Source organism: Lemur catta, chromosome 15 (genome assembly GCF_020740605.2).
Source record: "Lemur catta isolate mLemCat1 chromosome 15, mLemCat1.pri, whole genome shotgun sequence".
Classification (NCBI taxonomy): Eukaryota; Metazoa; Chordata; class Mammalia; order Primates; family Lemuridae; genus Lemur; species Lemur catta.
The window spans coordinates 53,343,619-53,359,002 of NC_059142.1; the positions used below are offsets into that span (position 1 = coordinate 53,343,619).

General features: G+C 60.9%; 1 protein-coding gene across 1 annotated transcript in view; it reads left to right on the top strand.

The window, feature by feature from the left end:
- Positions 1–245: 245 nt before the first annotated feature.
- The window catches only part of MGAT5B (alpha-1,6-mannosylglycoprotein 6-beta-N-acetylglucosaminyltransferase B), a 63,826-nt gene continuing 48,687 nt past the window's right edge, over positions 246–15,384 (top strand). Inside the window, exons 1-3 of the mRNA XM_045569535.1 lie at positions 246–885; positions 4,635–4,747; positions 13,494–13,641. Of these exons, the coding sequence (XP_045425491.1) occupies positions 818–885; positions 4,635–4,747; positions 13,494–13,641 (329 nt within the window). The 5' untranslated portion in view covers positions 246–817. The remainder of the gene's footprint in view (positions 886–4,634; positions 4,748–13,493; positions 13,642–15,384) is intronic.

Consider the following 15,384-nt stretch of genomic DNA (forward strand, 5'->3'; position numbering starts at 1 on the left):
GGTGGTGGCGCCCTAGGGAGTGGCATGGCCCACGGGGAGCAGCGGGGTCCCCCGCCCGCCAGTCCCGCGGGGACGCGGGTCCTCCGCGCCGGCCCCGCACGGCCGGGGGAGGCGCACCGCTGGGCCGCGGCCGCGAGGTGGCGCCAGCGCGCCGAGGAACCGCCGCGGCCGCTCCCGGGCCGCCCCAGCCGCCGCGCGGCCGCCGCCTCCGAGGAAACAATGCGGCGCCTCCGGGCGTAGCGCGCGCCGGGCCGGACGCCGGACACCGGACACCGGGCGCGAGCGAGCGAGCGGGCGAGCGGGCGGAGCGGGGCGCCCTCGTGGACAGCCATGGGCGCGGCGCGGCGGGCGTCCGGGGCTCGGCGCGGCCCAGAGGCGCGGGGGGGCCGGGGCGCGGGCCCGGGGCCGCCTCTAGCCGGCACCGAGGGCGCGGGGCCGGGGATGAGGGCGCCCGCCGCGGGGAGCCCGTCTGCGCGCCGCGGCGCCGTCCCGCCCAGCGAGCGAGCCCGAGCAGGCAGACGCGCGGCCGGCGGTCTGGGGGCGCGCCGCCTCCCGACCCCCAAAATGTGAAGCGGGGAGGGCGGAGACGCAGAGACGGCCCGGCCGGGCGCCCTCGCCGCCCTCCGGCAGCCGCGCCGCCCCCTTCCCCGCGCGCCGAGGCCGCGCCACCCGCCGCCAGCGAGCCCCGCGCCCCGCGCCCCGCCTCGCTCCACCCGGCCCGGCCCGCAGAGCGTTCGCGGCCCGGACGCGGCGGGAGCCGGGCCCAGGACGGTGCGTCCGGCCTCCCCGCGGCTGCTCGCCCGGACAAGTTTGAACAATGATCACAGTCAACCCCGATGGGAAGATAATGGTCAGAAGATGCCTGGTCACCCTGAGACCCTTTCGGTAAAGTTCTCTCCGGGTTGGCGCGGGATGGAGGGGGGTTTGGTCGGCCCCTGCGAGGCTGCAAGTCGTGGTGGCAGAGGGGGCGGGTCGCGCTGCTACCCTTGGTGATGACCAGCGGGGCTGGGGAAGTGGACAGGTTGGGGTCAGGGTGCGGGGAGGGGGGTGTAATTCTGGGACCTGTCCCGACTTGGTCTGGTTGGGGAGAACGCGAGCGCAGAGGTGGGCATGGGGGCAGAAAGCACCCAGGTCGTGGTCCTGGGCCTCGGACGTCGCCCTAGCCAGCGCGCCCCTTCCCTGTCCCTCAGGGTCCTTCCCCACCTCCAGCACGGTCCTAACCGGGCGGCAAAGTTATCGCGCCGTCCCGGGGCGCCCCTCCTGTGCCTTCGCCCACCCCTCTGCCGGTCCACCCCCACCGCTCGCCCGGGTGGCACTGTCCTCCTGCCGGCCGGGAGCCTCTTTGTCTCCGACGGGAAGGTTTCCGAGATTGGGGACCAGGACCCCTCAGCCGGGGATTCGTCTCCCAACCAAGGGCCTCGGAGAGGCGGGGCAGGGCCGGCGCTGCGGGGCTGCGGGGCTGCGGGAGCCGGGGCTGGGGCAGGGGCGGGGAGGGCGGACAGAGGCGAAGACGACCCTCACCCGCCCTATTCCTAGGGTGGCCGGGTGCAGACAGGGCTGGGCCGCGCGGGACTCACACCAGGGGCCCCAGAGCCCAGCGGTGGTGCCGGGGCAGCTCCCTGTCCTCTCGGGCGCCGCGGAGCAGGGGATGGGGAGGGGGCGCTGCCCGATGGGTGTCCGGAGTGTCACCCGCGCAGTAGCTGGGCTGAGGAGGGCGCTGAGGGAGTGGCGGGCCGGGCGCGGCGGGACTCGGGACCGGCCACAGGTGGGGTCCGGGCGCAGGACGGGGCGGGCGAGGGCAGCAGCTGGCAGGCGGAGGCGCCCAAGGCCTGGGTTGCAGGAGGGGCCGGGCTTGAGCCCCTGCCCTCCAGGCGCCTGGCCTGAGCCCCCAGCCCCTCCCAGGCCCCTTCTCGTCTCCATCCCAGCTCCAGACGGGGTGGGGGTGGGGACACCTGGCTCCCGCCTCCCACCCGCCCGGCGTGGTGTGCGGGGCTGTGGAGGCGGCCTTGGGGCCGGCAGGGGTCACGCTGGACCCCCGTGGTCCAGAGGATGCAGGAGGACGGGAGAGCTGAGGTAGGGTGTTGAGCGGGACGGGACGGCGGGTGTTGGGAGCACCCCCTACGGCGCCCATGGGAAGCAGGCGGGAAGCGGGTGTCCTCCTGGAGGGCCTTGCTCCTCCAGGGAAATCCGCGACTCCCTGGCCCGCCAGGGACCGCTGAGAGCGTCCTTGCCGGGTCTCTCCCCACCCCAGCCGGCCCCGCTCTCCAGGTCGCTGCGAGCCCAGCTTCGGCCCCGCATTTTTCTGGCGCAATTGGAGGCGTCCGGGGGACCCCAGCACCACGGACAGCGCTCGCGCCCCAGTGCGCCTTCCCTCTAAGGCCTTGTCCCTTTTTTGTTTTGTTTTGTTTTTAGGCCTTTATCTGAAGGCACGATTCAGGGGTGGGGCTGCATAAGTTCCCCCTCCAGATTGCTTAACTTCACCTCAGGGTCTCCCTGGGCAGCCTGGAGACCCACCGTCACCAGTGCGGTCTTCATGCCCTTTTCAGATGGGGCCAGGCCTCCCATCATGTCACCCAACTTGTTAGTCCTCAAGGGCAGGCCGTGAATACTGTCCCTCTGATTTTCCCAGAGCTTCTGGCAGGGGCTGTGTTCTTATAGGTGCTCCCGGAGTGTTGCTTGATGAGCATGTGGATGGGCGAAATCATTTTCACCTGAATCCACTGTGAATGGCCCCGGATGCTCTGGGGGACACTGGACCCCAGCAGAGGGAGACGCGGGTGAGGTGCGTTGTGGGCTTCAGGTTCCGGGATAAACACACCTTTCTCATAGCAGGTCTGTGGACCTGGCAGGCAGCCCGGGGCCCCAGCTCTAGACACAACTCCATGGCTCAGAGAGAGGGTGGGGGAGGTGGGATGAGCTGGGAGAAGACTGTCCTTGTCCTCAGCCTGGGAGGACAGGTAGCTAATTTCCCCTGGGATCTCTGGGTGTGTGACCGCACCTCTCCTGTGCTGTCGCTCTGGCTGCTGTCCTGAGACCAGCCTGACTTCGTCTGGGGGAATCCCAGGATCTGAGCCTCACCCCGAGGCTTGCTGGAGTTCTATGAGGGGTCCCTCTGAGGTGGGAGAGAAGTGTCCCTAGTGCCATCCCACCCACCGAATCCCATCTCCTGTCCTCCCTGTCAGCGGCGTGGTCTCCTGGGGGAAGCTCCTGACGCCCGCTCTGCTGTGGGTTCTGCCCCTCTCTGACTTAATCTCTAACAGCTTCCTTTAAATATGGGCTGGGAATTTGGTTGTGCTTTTTATTTTCTTCTGCAATTATGTGTTTTCTTTAATGGACCAAATTTTAATTAAATACTGCTCTGCCAGTTTCAAATAATGAAGATTAAAATGCACAAAGCAAGTCTTGCATAAAGACACAAACAAGGGGATGGGAGGTGGAGGTGACTTGTGGGGCTCTCCCCGGAGAGCCTGGCTCCACACCAGATGGGGATCCTCACCCTGACCTGGTGGGAGGGCTCCCCTTTCAGCTCTGCCAGTTCATCTAGTTCTCTGATAGACTCAAGGTCCCAGAAGAGCCACCACCTCTGGCCACCCCCAAGGCTGTGCCGGTGAGGTCAGTTCTCCTGTTTGGGGCCCAGAACCAAAGATTGAAGCAGCAGGATCCTGGGGCTGAATTTGAAGTTGGAGTTCTGTGCCTTGTTCCCTGCTGTCCCCTGGGGCTGCCCCCCTGGCTGGCACCTGGTGGATAATCAATAACTATGTCTTGAAGGAATGAACAAGAGTCCTGCTTTGGCCAGCCCTCCCGCCCAGTGTGACAGCACACAGCCCCACGCACAGGTGTGAGTACACCCTGGCCAGTCAGTGGTGCAGACTGACAGTCCCGTGTGTGCCTGCCTAGGGAGTCCGGGTACCCAGGGGGGCCGAGGGGTTCTGCCCTTGAAATCGTACCGTCTAGTGACAGGGGACCCCTCCCCATGAGCACGGAGGAGGAGGTGCCTGGGTGAGCTCATGACTGACTGCCGCAGTGAGACCTGTGTACAAAAGTGCTGAGGGTGGCCCGGGTGATTGATGGGACCTGGGTGGGTCCCATCTGGACCAATTACTTGCCCGCTGGCTGGCATCAGGCCCTGCTGTGTCCACCAGTGGTTCTCAAACTTTAGCACGGATCAGAGCCACAGGGAGAGCTTGCTAAAACAGATTGTTTGCCCCACCCCAGAGTGTCTGCCTCGGTAAATCTGGGATCAGCCCCAGAATTTGCATTTCCAACTATTCTCAGGTGATGCAGATGCTGCTGGCCTGGGGACCACACTGTGGGGACACTACTGTTAACGAACCAGCTCCATCCTGAGGCCAGAACTTGCCCAGCCTTATGCCAATCAACGTGCATCGTCCTCCTTCATGGTTTTCCATGGGGCTTGTGGCTGGCCTCTCTCTGGCCGGGCTCTCTTCATCCTCAGTGGTGGGAGCCCTCCTGGCCAGGAGCTCAGCCCCCTGTCCTTTCATTCTCCCATCCGTCCCTTGCTTCCTTTGCCCATTCATTCATTCTTAAAGCACTTGTGCAGCCCTTACTAGGTGGAGTGCCAGGGCACCAAGGTGCTGGTCTGCCCTACTGACCCACCTTATTCCTCTCTGCAGGCTTTTTGTGCTGGGAATCGGCTTCTTCACTCTCTGCTTCCTGATGACATCTCTGGGAGGCCAGTTCTCTGCCCGACGCCTGGGGGACTCACCCTTCACCATCCGCACAGAAGGTATCTTGGTGGGGCAAAGGGAGTCGGAAATGACTTCAGTGTTTATGGGTCAAGGAGGAGGCGCCTGTGAGCCGAGCACTACAGGGGATTCTGTGACCCTGCTGCTGCCTTGACTCTGGTCCTGGCTGTGGTCATCGGGCTTCCTCTGGCCGAGATGCTCAGGCCAGGCAAGGGCCTTTGAGCCAGGGTCTCCCGGGCATCGGAAGAGGCTGCCTGTGTTGCTTCTAGTTTGGTGTCGGGGGTGGAGGGTCTCTAGATACGACACCTGTCTCTTTGAGACACACATATCCTCACCTTTGGCCTAGGCTGTGCCACAGTGGGGGACAGCCCCGGCCATCAGGTCACATGTCTTATCTCTGAGCTCTGGGGACATAGATCTGTCCAGTCCCTCTTTGCCCCCGTTGCCCACAGGACACTTGCAAGGCGATGGGATGGAGGTTCCAAGCACAGGCTTTGAGGACCACGTGGGTCTGGGTTTGCATCCTGGTTCATCACCTACCTGCTCTGTGCTGTTGGCCAGGTCCCCTAACCCACCTACCAAGAAGGAAAGTAATGACCTTCAGAGGTTGGGTTGAATGGGCTGTCACATGGAGATTACCTGGCACAGTTGGTGCCACGGGGCATGACTGTGACAAACTGGGAGCCCTTCTCCTAGAGCCGGGCCTTGCCCTCATCTCACCCACGGAGGGCGGGGAGCAGAACAGGGTCCTGCCCCGTGTGTCACTGGTGGGAAGGGGGAGCAAGGAGGAGCTGTTTGGGGGCTGCCCCTGGGGAAGTCTCTCTTTGAAGTGCACCTTCTGGGACTCACAGGGCTCAGCCATCTGGCTCCCCTGCGACGGCTATCGTAGACATCCCAAGTGGATTAGGTTGTCATCTGGGATGGGTGCTCCAAGGGGCTCTTATTACGCCATCTGGCATCTCATCATTAGAGTCATTCGTTTGGTTTAATATGCACTTCTTTAAACTTGCAAAAGCTCTCAGAAGAAATCTCACACTTATTAGTCATTCAAGCCCGAGTGTAAGTTAATTTATCCCGTCTCTGACTCGCAGAGATGCCTCAATCTCTTAGGCTCTTATTTTTCCTCTGGTAAACGGGGGTAATGGTACCTGCTTCCCCAGGCTCGCCAAGGGATGTGCTAGGATAAAACACAGGGAGGGTCCTGGGCGGCATCTGGAGAACAGTGAGAGCTCTGTACGTGTGTGACGGACGTGTGGAGTCTGAAACGGGGCCACTGCAGGAGGGATGTTTGCGGAAGAGGACCAGGGGAGGTGCCAGAATTTCTGCACCGGAGACGCTGAGGCTCAAGGTTGGCAGAGCGGGTGGGGCAGTTGTGAAGGTGCCCTGGAGGGTACTCGGGGGTGGGATGGAGGGGAAGTGGTGTGTGGGGAGAGGGTGTGTAGGGAGATGCCTGCGCTACCTGGGTGCCACCTCTGGAAAGAGGCTGTGCCTGTCTGGGTGGGCTGCTACGAAGGGCGTGAGGAAGCTGGACTTCCAGAAAGGGTGGGGGTCTAAGAGATGGGCGTTAGGGGCGGGGGAGGAGGGCTGTGTGGCTGGCTCTGGCTTTTCTGCCTGTCTGTCCGAGGGGGTTTGTCAAGGCAACTCTGCTACCCCACGGCTCCTGCCCCATCCCAGCTGGGTTGGGCACAGGGGCCCAGGGTACAAGGGGCTGTGGGAGGGCTGCTTGCTCTGCACTGTGAGGCTTTGCCTGGGAGCAGGGGTAGGGGTCGAGCTCCGGCCTCAGGTCTGTGTCTTAGAGGAGGGTGGATCCACAGAGGGGAGGGACTGGCCCAAGGCCCTGCGCTTAGACTGGGGGTGCGCGCGCGCGCGCGCGTGTGCGTGTGTGTGCATATGCTTCAACTTTTCATTGAGGTGTAATACACAAAAGTGAACAGTCCACGCTACCAGCAACCCAGATGAAGAAACAGAACATGGTCAGTGCCCGAAGTGTCCCCATGCCACCTCCCAAGGACAGTCACGATCCTGACTTCCAGTAGTGCAGAAGAGTTTTGCCTGTTTTTTGGATGTTTGAGGATAGAGTCACGCAGGGGGCTTCTTTCATGTGTGGCTGCTCTCTCTGAATAATACATTCGTGAGCCTCGCCCATCCTGTCGTGTGTGCTGGCGGGCACTTGTCCCCACTGCTGTGCGCCTTGCCTGTGTGGATGCACCACCATATTTTTATCCCTCCTGCCGTTGGTGGGCATTTGGTTGTTCCAGTTTTGGGCTTTTGTGAACAGTGCTGCTGTGAATATCCTGGTGTGTGCCTTTTGGTGAACACGTGGGCATCTCTGTTGGGTGCACCCAGGAGTGCATTTTGTATGTGCTGTGTCATTAGTTCTCAGACCAAGTTTATCCAAGTCAGAGACTTTCACCTCTCCCAGGCCCCTGGGCTGGAAGCTGAGTGCCTGGAATATGGAACTAAAGTCCAGGAGAAGGAGGAGATGGAAAAAGAAAAGAGGCCCCTGAGAACCAGGAGAACTGACCCTGACGTGGGCTTATATCCCAGTTCTCATTGTACCCCGTGACTTCTCTCACGCCCTTGGATCAAGCTAATTCACTTGCACAGACCCATGGCAGGAGCTCAGGCCTGGGATCCCTTTGCACTGTGGGTTTAAAATTCTGGTCCTGCCAGAGAAGCTCCTTGCACCACATCCCCACACTGCGCCTGGGCAGCCCCGCAGGAAACCCGGGGTGCCCGAGGGCAGGACTGAGGCTTCAGGGGGTGCTTGGCAGGTTGCTTGGCTGGATCAGGAACCGCGAGTCATGGGCCAGGGTTGAGTTGTTAGATGACACATTCTATTATCCCACAGAATTCTGTGGGGTCTAAGCAAGCTGACAGCAGAATCAGGAGAAGGAAACCCACTAAGGCCCTGCCATTTAGAAAAAAAAAAATCCTTGCATTGGTCAACAAAACAATCTGAGCACAAATGGGAAAAACAATCTCCTCGCCTGTCAAACCAGCAACGGGACCAGCGACGGGAGTGAGGCCCACGAGGACGGTGGCTGGGGAGGGGTGGGGAGGAGATGGGTTTTCTCTGAAGGTTGAGTATGAGAGGACAGCGCAGCCTCCTGTGGACCCTGGGTCCTCTTGGAAGCTCGGAGCTCTCCACTGTGCCAGTTTATACTTCATGATAAAGTCCGCTAGTTTGGGGCTAAAAATATGACAGACATCTCATTCCCTATTCTGCACACTCGTCTTGAAGATTCAGGAGAGGAGGCTGGGTGGGGAATTATAACTCAGAGGTCTGACTTCATTCCCTCCTGCTGCAGGGCCGGGCCTGGGCCTGGGCCTGGGGGAGGGTTTTGGGCCTGCCCCTCCCAGGCAGCTCTGCACCCCTTCCCACCCCAGGCCCTTCCCTTCCCCTGGGGAGGGATCTGCTTCCCTCCCGAGGAAGTAGCGTCTGTAGCCTCCTTCTCAGCGTGGCTGTAGCTTCACTGCCTCCCTGCTCTCTGTCTTGTCTTAAAGAAGTGGCCGTAGGGGGCTGTCTCTGGGGTCTGCAGGCTGGAGGTCCTTGGTGCAGCTGCCTGTGTCTGCCAGGACCCCCCACGCCCTGGCTGGAGTTGAACCTGGGAACGCTTCCTGGCTCTGTGGTTGGTTCTGGCCTTGGACCCTGGTGCGAGGGGGCTCTGGGGCTCTTCTCTCAGAGACTGGGGTGGATGGGGGGCCAGAGCCAGAGGGCTGAGGGAGAGCTGCATCTGGCCTCCCGGGACCTGCCCTCGTCTCCTCCGCTGCCCGGAGCCCGGAGCTCCCACGGCCTCAGCTGGTTCTGCGGTGGCCGAGTACAGAGAGACAAATGTTCTCATTTCTCCAGCTGTGCAAACGGTGCCAGGGAGGTCTTTGTTATCCAGCGAGGTGGAGGCTTGTTCAATTTCCAGCAGTAAAGAGTAGGGGTGGGGACCAGGAAGGGGGAACAGGGAAGGCTGGGAGGGGCAGAGAGAAACAGAGAGAGCGTCTAGGGAGGGGACGGGGCCTCGGTGGGTAATAAAAACACCCGTCTATAAATATGAGGATGCATTTGTATCTCTCTGTGTCCTGGCTTTCCTTATTTATATGGAAATATGGAGGGAACACATGTTAGTTCTGAGATGTATTGCTGGGGCCTCCCATTAAATACATTTCAATTTAGCTGACACCAAGTATGGGGAAGCGGTGTCAGCATGCTCTGCTGACACTCCCGGGGCTGGTGGCAGCATCCAAGGGGGTGAGTGACCTGCCTCCCTCCTGGGTGCCATCCCTGGCCTTGTCTTTGGGCATCTCCTGGGCAGAAAATGTGCTTGGTGCTGGGGGGACCCTTGGGAAGAAGTGGGGGCTGTCTCCCGGGTCTCAGGCCTTCTGGAGTTCCTCCCCACACACAGGGTGGGGCAGCTCCTGAGCCCGGGGTTGGGTGGGGGTGTCGCCCGGTCTTGGTCTGGTCTGATGGGTGGGGGTTTAAAGGACCATCCAAGGGGCTCTGTCTCCTTAGGCACAGCCACAGTGAGCTCTGGGCTGCGGCCACCCACACCTCCGGAAGTCCTCCCGTCTTTTGGGGTGATGCTGTCTGTTGACATCTTTTAAGCATTGGCTTAATCCTTCCTAGAAAGGGCAATCCAGAACCCCTCAAATCTCCAAGATTCTTGGGGAGGAGGGGCTTATGTTCTATGGTCACCTCTTGTTCTGATTTCTTGCCTCTGCCGAATTACCCCACACCGGCGTCTCTCCTGCTTCCTCAGTCTTTCGCACTCTGACCTAGTGGGAGGGCACCCTGTTCCCCCTAAAGCCCCCACCCCAAAGCCCACTAACACCAGGCCGTCGGTGTAGCCACCTGCGCAGAGGGGGGGGTTTCAGACCACCGCCCAGCGCAGCTAACGGATTCAGATTTCCACTTGCACACGTGCCACCAAGAGCCCCTGGGTCGCCCCTGCGGCAGGGGCTTCCCTGTCCTGCTTAGCCCCTCTGCCCACTCCTGCCATCCTGTCCCTCCTTCTCTCTCCTTTTTTTTTTTTTTTTTTGAGACAGAGTCTCACTCTGTCACCGTGGGTAGAGTGCAGTGGCATCATCCCAGGTCACTGCAACTTCAAACTCCTGGGCTGATTTTTCTATTTTTTGTAGAGACGGAGTCTCGCTCTTGCTCAGGCTGGTCTCGAACTCCTGACCTCAAGCGATCCTCCCTCCTCGGCCTCCCAGAGTGCTGGGATCACAGGTGTGAGCCACCGCACCGGCCTCCCTCTCTCCTTCTCTCTCAGGTGTCCTGTGGGACTGTGAGAGTCACCGAGGTCTCGCTCGGTCTGCCCTGGGTGGCTGGATGCTGCTCTGCCCATCCAGGAGTGCCGCAGAACAAAACCGAACCCTCTCCTGAGAGGGTTTATAGCTTCTTTCCTTTCCCGATACCCTGCTCCCCAGGAGCAACTGGGGGGGTGCAGAAACAGGAGTCGGGCTGTAGAACCTCAGAGGTCAGTGAGTCCAACCCCCTCATTTTACACGAGGGGAAACTGAGGCCGAGAGAAGGAAAGTGACCTGCCTCCCCTCTAGCCTGGCCCGGGCCACCCAGCAGCTGCCGCAGCCTCTGCTGTCAGCTCTCGGGGCCCTGTAGCCCTAGGCCAGAGCTCGGAGTTTTTGGCCCATCGGCTATTTAGCAGCCCGGGGCATGGGGCTGGAGCATGGTGGGGCATCCTGTGATGCTGAGGCCACAGGCAGGGGCGCAGGCAGTGACAAGGGGCAAAGGGAGCTTGGGATGGGCTCGGAGAGCCGGCCAGCAGAGTCACGGGCAGGGTGCCAGGTTCCCGGAACACAGTGTCACCCCAGAAGCCGCGGTGTGGGCTCAGCACTGCTGGGGTGCTGCACCTGCAGGAACAAGCCGCTGACCAGGCCCTGTGGTCAGTCAGGCCTGAGTGCTCTGGCCAGGGCGTGGCTGGGGGACTCAGATGGCCGGCCCTGTTTCTAGGGCATCCGAGCCATGGTCTCGCCTTCCTTTGTTCATTCCACTCCTTTGGGGAAGGGACCACCCCAGCTCAAATTATGGGCAGTGGTTCACCAGGGCGGCCCAGGGAGGCCAGGCAGGCTGCGCACTGCATAGCCCCATGATGCCCATTCGGCGTCCACAAGACGGGTGGTGCCCCCGGGGGCTGTGCAAAGTAGCAGCCAGGCCAGGTCATCTGATGTCCTCCCGTTTTTCTAGCTGAAATGATGGGAAACTGCCTCTTGTTTCCTCTGCGTCCCAGGCGCTGGTGGCGGCTGGGCGCTGCATCCGGATGTTGGGCTCGGGCAGGGGTCTCAGAGATGAGAGCCGTCTGAGGGTGCAGCGTTGCCCACAGCTCTGTGAAGTTGAAAGAGACGGAGCTGTTTCTGCCTTGTTTGATGGATGAACCGATTGAGTGGGTGAGAGCGTAGGGAGGGGCCGGGTGGCCAGACAGGCCTGAGTTTGTTTCATTTAACTGATTTTTCAAAAATCCGCTCAGTTTTCTGAGAGGGAAATGTGGGCAGGTCATTTGCTGTTTCCGCTCTTGGGCTGAGGAGGGGACAGAGACAGCGTTTTCACTTCCTCCTTTCTGTGCCTGTTTTCTCTGACACCCGACCCCACCCAGGCCTGCTCCTTCGGCTCTGCCTCTCCCTCGTCCTCCTCCTCCTCTGCTCCCTGCTCTCCGGGCCCCTCCTCCCTCCCCTGTTCATGCCGTTTGGGCCGGGGGCCTTGTCCCCCCCAGCTCCCTGAGGAAGCCGCAGCTCCTCCCTGCTCTGGGGCCGGTGTCCGGCTGGCGTTTCCAAGGCACACGAGTGGTCCCTCCCCAGCTCCCAGGGGCCTCCCCTGGCCTCAGCAGGCCCAGCTGGCAGGGGAGCCCGGCAGGGTCGAACATCATGTGGGAAAGCGGCCGCTGCTGGGCCGGCCAGAGCCAGGGGAGGAGGGGGACGAGCCCAGCAGAGGTGTCAGCAGCCCTGATGACCAGGGCCTCTCTCAGCTCAGTTGTCGGCCACCCCTCCCTTCTCTCCCTCCTCTGCCCCCTGTTCTCAGTGGCCTCTGCTGCCACCTCTGCAGTGCTGTGACACTGGGCTGCAGGAGGCCTGCTATTCTTGCCTGGAGCTGGGGCTGCTGAGGCCGAGAGCAGTCGGATGCCTCCCCACGGTCACACGGGGTCGGTGTGTGTCGCAGCCCTGTCTGTCCCTCTGAGCCTGCTAGGGTGGCCGGGTCCTGAGAAGCAGATGCTGTTGCTCACAGCCCTCGGCCCTTATGATTTCAATTCCGATGCACACGGACCAGACTTCCAGCTGCCGGCACCCGTGTGGCTTTGCTGAGAGCTTCCTTTGGCCACCCCACAGCAGGCAGAATGTGCCAGAACATGACCATCCCTGGGAGCAGCCCTCTCCCAGTGACTCGGGGGAGATGGTGTGTAAATGCCCCAGCTCCCTCGCCCCCTCCCCAGGTGGGGCAGCCGTGAGGCGAGCTCTACTCTGGCTCCCGGCACGGCTGAGCTCCGGGTGCACCTGGCATGGGGGCCTCCCCTGCCCTGTCTCCCCTCGCCCCCCTGCAGTCTTCCTTCCCCTCCTCAAGCCTGTCCCAGGCTCTGCTTCTGGGGAACCCCACCCACGGCGTCTCCTACCCTACCTCTGGCCCGGCAGCCCGAAGCACAGGAGGGTTTGTGTCTCCATGTGACTTGGCTCATTTGTTACGAGTGACTTAGAGCCTGACCTGTGGGGTTCGAAGGAGCCAAGTTGCGGGTTTTGGTGCCTGGAGCTGAGCAGCGTGCGGACTGCGTGGAGGGCTGTGTAAAACCTCCAGGAGATTTGATTAAGAAGGAGGGCAGGAGCTCGCTCACGCTGGCTCGGGCACTGATGGTCAGGGGTGATTAGAAAGGAAGCCCTGAGGGTCCCAGGCCGGTTAATGGGGTCCCAGTTGATGCATTTTGCTTTCAGTCAATTCTGCTCTTCACAAGATCTCCCTGCCCAGGCTGGGGACAGAGGACAGGGCTGCTGCCTTGGCCCTAGAGGGGGCCTGTCCTGCCAGTTGACCTTTGACCTTTGGGACCCCAAAGCCCAACTTGAGATTCAGGACAAATACATTCTGGTTGTCCACAGCGGGGTCCGGGGAGTGGGATAGGGAAGGGGGTCAGTGCCCAGAGCCTGGGCTGGAGAAGGGGGTTGGGGAGCAACAGGGGCCGAACCCTAGAACACGGCCGCCAGCCTCCTGCGTGCGTCAGGATCACGTGGGGAGCGAGCAGAGTGCGGATTCCTGGGCCCCAGGCTCCAGAGAGGTGAGCTGGCAAATCTAGACCAGGGCCCAGAAATCTGAATTTTAACCGCCTGGCCAGGAGATTGAGGTGCCAGTGGACGACAGACTACGCTGTCGGAAGCCCTGGCCTGGCAGCTCTGTGTGGAGCGTGGGGGCTTTCCATGCCATCCCACGGGCCTGAGTGTGGCTGGGGCCCGGCTGTGTCTAAAGCTGCATTTTACAGTTGACAAAATTGAAGCCCAGAGAGGTTAAAAAAACTATTCCAGCCTTGCCCAGTGGTAGGGAGCAGGGTTGGCCCAATGCTCTCTGCTCTACCCTGATGCTGTTCCCTGCACCACAAGGTGACAAGGGCAGCAGGGCTGTCCTGCCTGCAGGGGTGATGGTGGTGGGGCTCCCTCTCCAGACCCCTCCCTTGCAGGGCCAAGGAATGCCTGGGAAATGGGAGGGGGCTGGGGTCCCACCAGGCGGCCTCCCGTGGCCTCCCATGGGGTTTGGAAGGAGCCTAGTTGCTTGGGTGTCACCTGACTGTGCCCACACTGTGCCCGCAGTGATGGGTGGCCCCGAGTCCCGCGGTGTCCTCCGCAAGATGAGCGACCTGCTGGAGCTGATGGTGAAGCGCATGGACATGCTGGCCAGGCTGGAGAACAGCAGCGAGCCACGCCGGGCCGCCAGCCACGCGCACTTTGCGGCAGACAGGTGAGGGGGCAGGGCAGGGGTGGTCCCCTGGGGGGCTGTGGCTGGGGGGACAGCCTCCAGATGCGCTGCAGGGCCGGACCCGGGTGCTGTCTCTCATCCCCGTACATACACACATACATGCATACTGTGTGATTTTTACAAATTTCACATAAGTGGCATCTCACAGCACATATTCTGCAGCCTGGCTTTTGTTGCTGTTGTTTTTTGAGCTGTGTCCATGTTAAGGGCCATGTGTGGCCACTAATGGACCCGGGCCACTTGTGCCAAGTAGAATTTCCTGGCTTATATATTCTGTCTATTCCCCTGCTCAGGCCAGCATGTCTGACAGTCCGTGGTCCCGCGTCCCTGCCAGAACCCCGGCGGTGCAAAATCCGAGTCGTGTGTCTCAGGTCTATAGGAAATCTCTGGTACCTCGGAGAACAGGCGTGTGTGAAGTTGGGCCATCCTGACTGGGGAGTCTTAGCCCCAGATGTGGGTATGGAAGGAGGGGGCTCTGACGCTCCCCCCATTCTGGGGAGATGAGCTCCACTTTCCCTCTTTTTTTTCTTTTTTGAGATGAGATCTTGCTTGTTGGCCTGGCGGGATTTGAACTCCTGGGGCTCAGGTGATCCTCCCACCTCCACCTCCCAAGTAGCTGGGACTACAGGTGTGAGCCGCCATGCCTGGCTCGCTCCCCCTCTTTTATGTACTGGGGTACTTTATGAGATTGATTTGCTACATGTGTTCTAGTTGCTAAAAAATAAGTTTGAAACCCACACTTTTAGACAATTTGCAGAAAAGCTCTGTCTCAGCCAGTGTGTGATGTAACAGCTGAAGCTCCAGGCTTTGCCAGAGCTGGGTGAAATCGAAGGAAATGATGGCGCTGAGTCCTGGCCATCCTGAGGGAGGAGGGGGTGCTGGAGGACCCCCTCCCGGGTCAGGCCTGAAATGCAACGTGCCCCTGCAGGCCGGTATGGGATCCTTTGCCGCATGCTCTGCCTGTGCCGGGCTGCTGTCCAGGGGCCAACCTCTGACTGACCTTGCCAGGCAGGGCCAGCCTAGTGTCGGCGTCATTGTCCTCATACAAGGTGACATTTACAGAAAGTGTACTAAGCGCCTGGTGTCGTTCTTACTGTGTTACCTCCACGAGCTCGTCCATCCCACAACCATCCCATGGGGGGCTTGAATCTCCAGAGGAGGAAACCGAGGTTCAGAGAGGTTCAGAAACTCACCCAAAGTTGCACAGCTGTACGGGGCTGGGCCTGGCGTTGGGTCTGGCCGACTGGCTCCGCAGCCCACATTCCCACCCACCGTGCTCTTTTTGGCCATTCATTAACTATGCGGCGATGTGTGGTTCAGTTTGTAAGACTTTTCACATCAATTAATTCACAGATCAAAAAAAAAAAAATCCTGTGAGGCTTCGTGCTCTGATGTTTTCGGTTTGGAAAACGTGGGCAGTCCTGGAAAATTACAGTCCTGGAACCGGGATTGCGTGTGACGCTGAGGTGCAGTGTCTGCCATGGGGCCTGGTTGGTGGTGGGCGCTCGTCACCCAGGAGGTCGGGCCGCCTCGGCAGGCCACACGGTCTTGTGCTGGGTCCCCAGTTAGAGCCGTTTCGCCCACCAGGACTTAGCATCTAATAGAATATTATGAATTATGTACTGGGGGCCTGCTAAGCACCAGGCTACAGGTGCTGGGGACACAGTGATGAGCACGAGAAAGCCATGTCCTCTTCCTGGAGGGGGGAAGCAGGAAATAACCAGG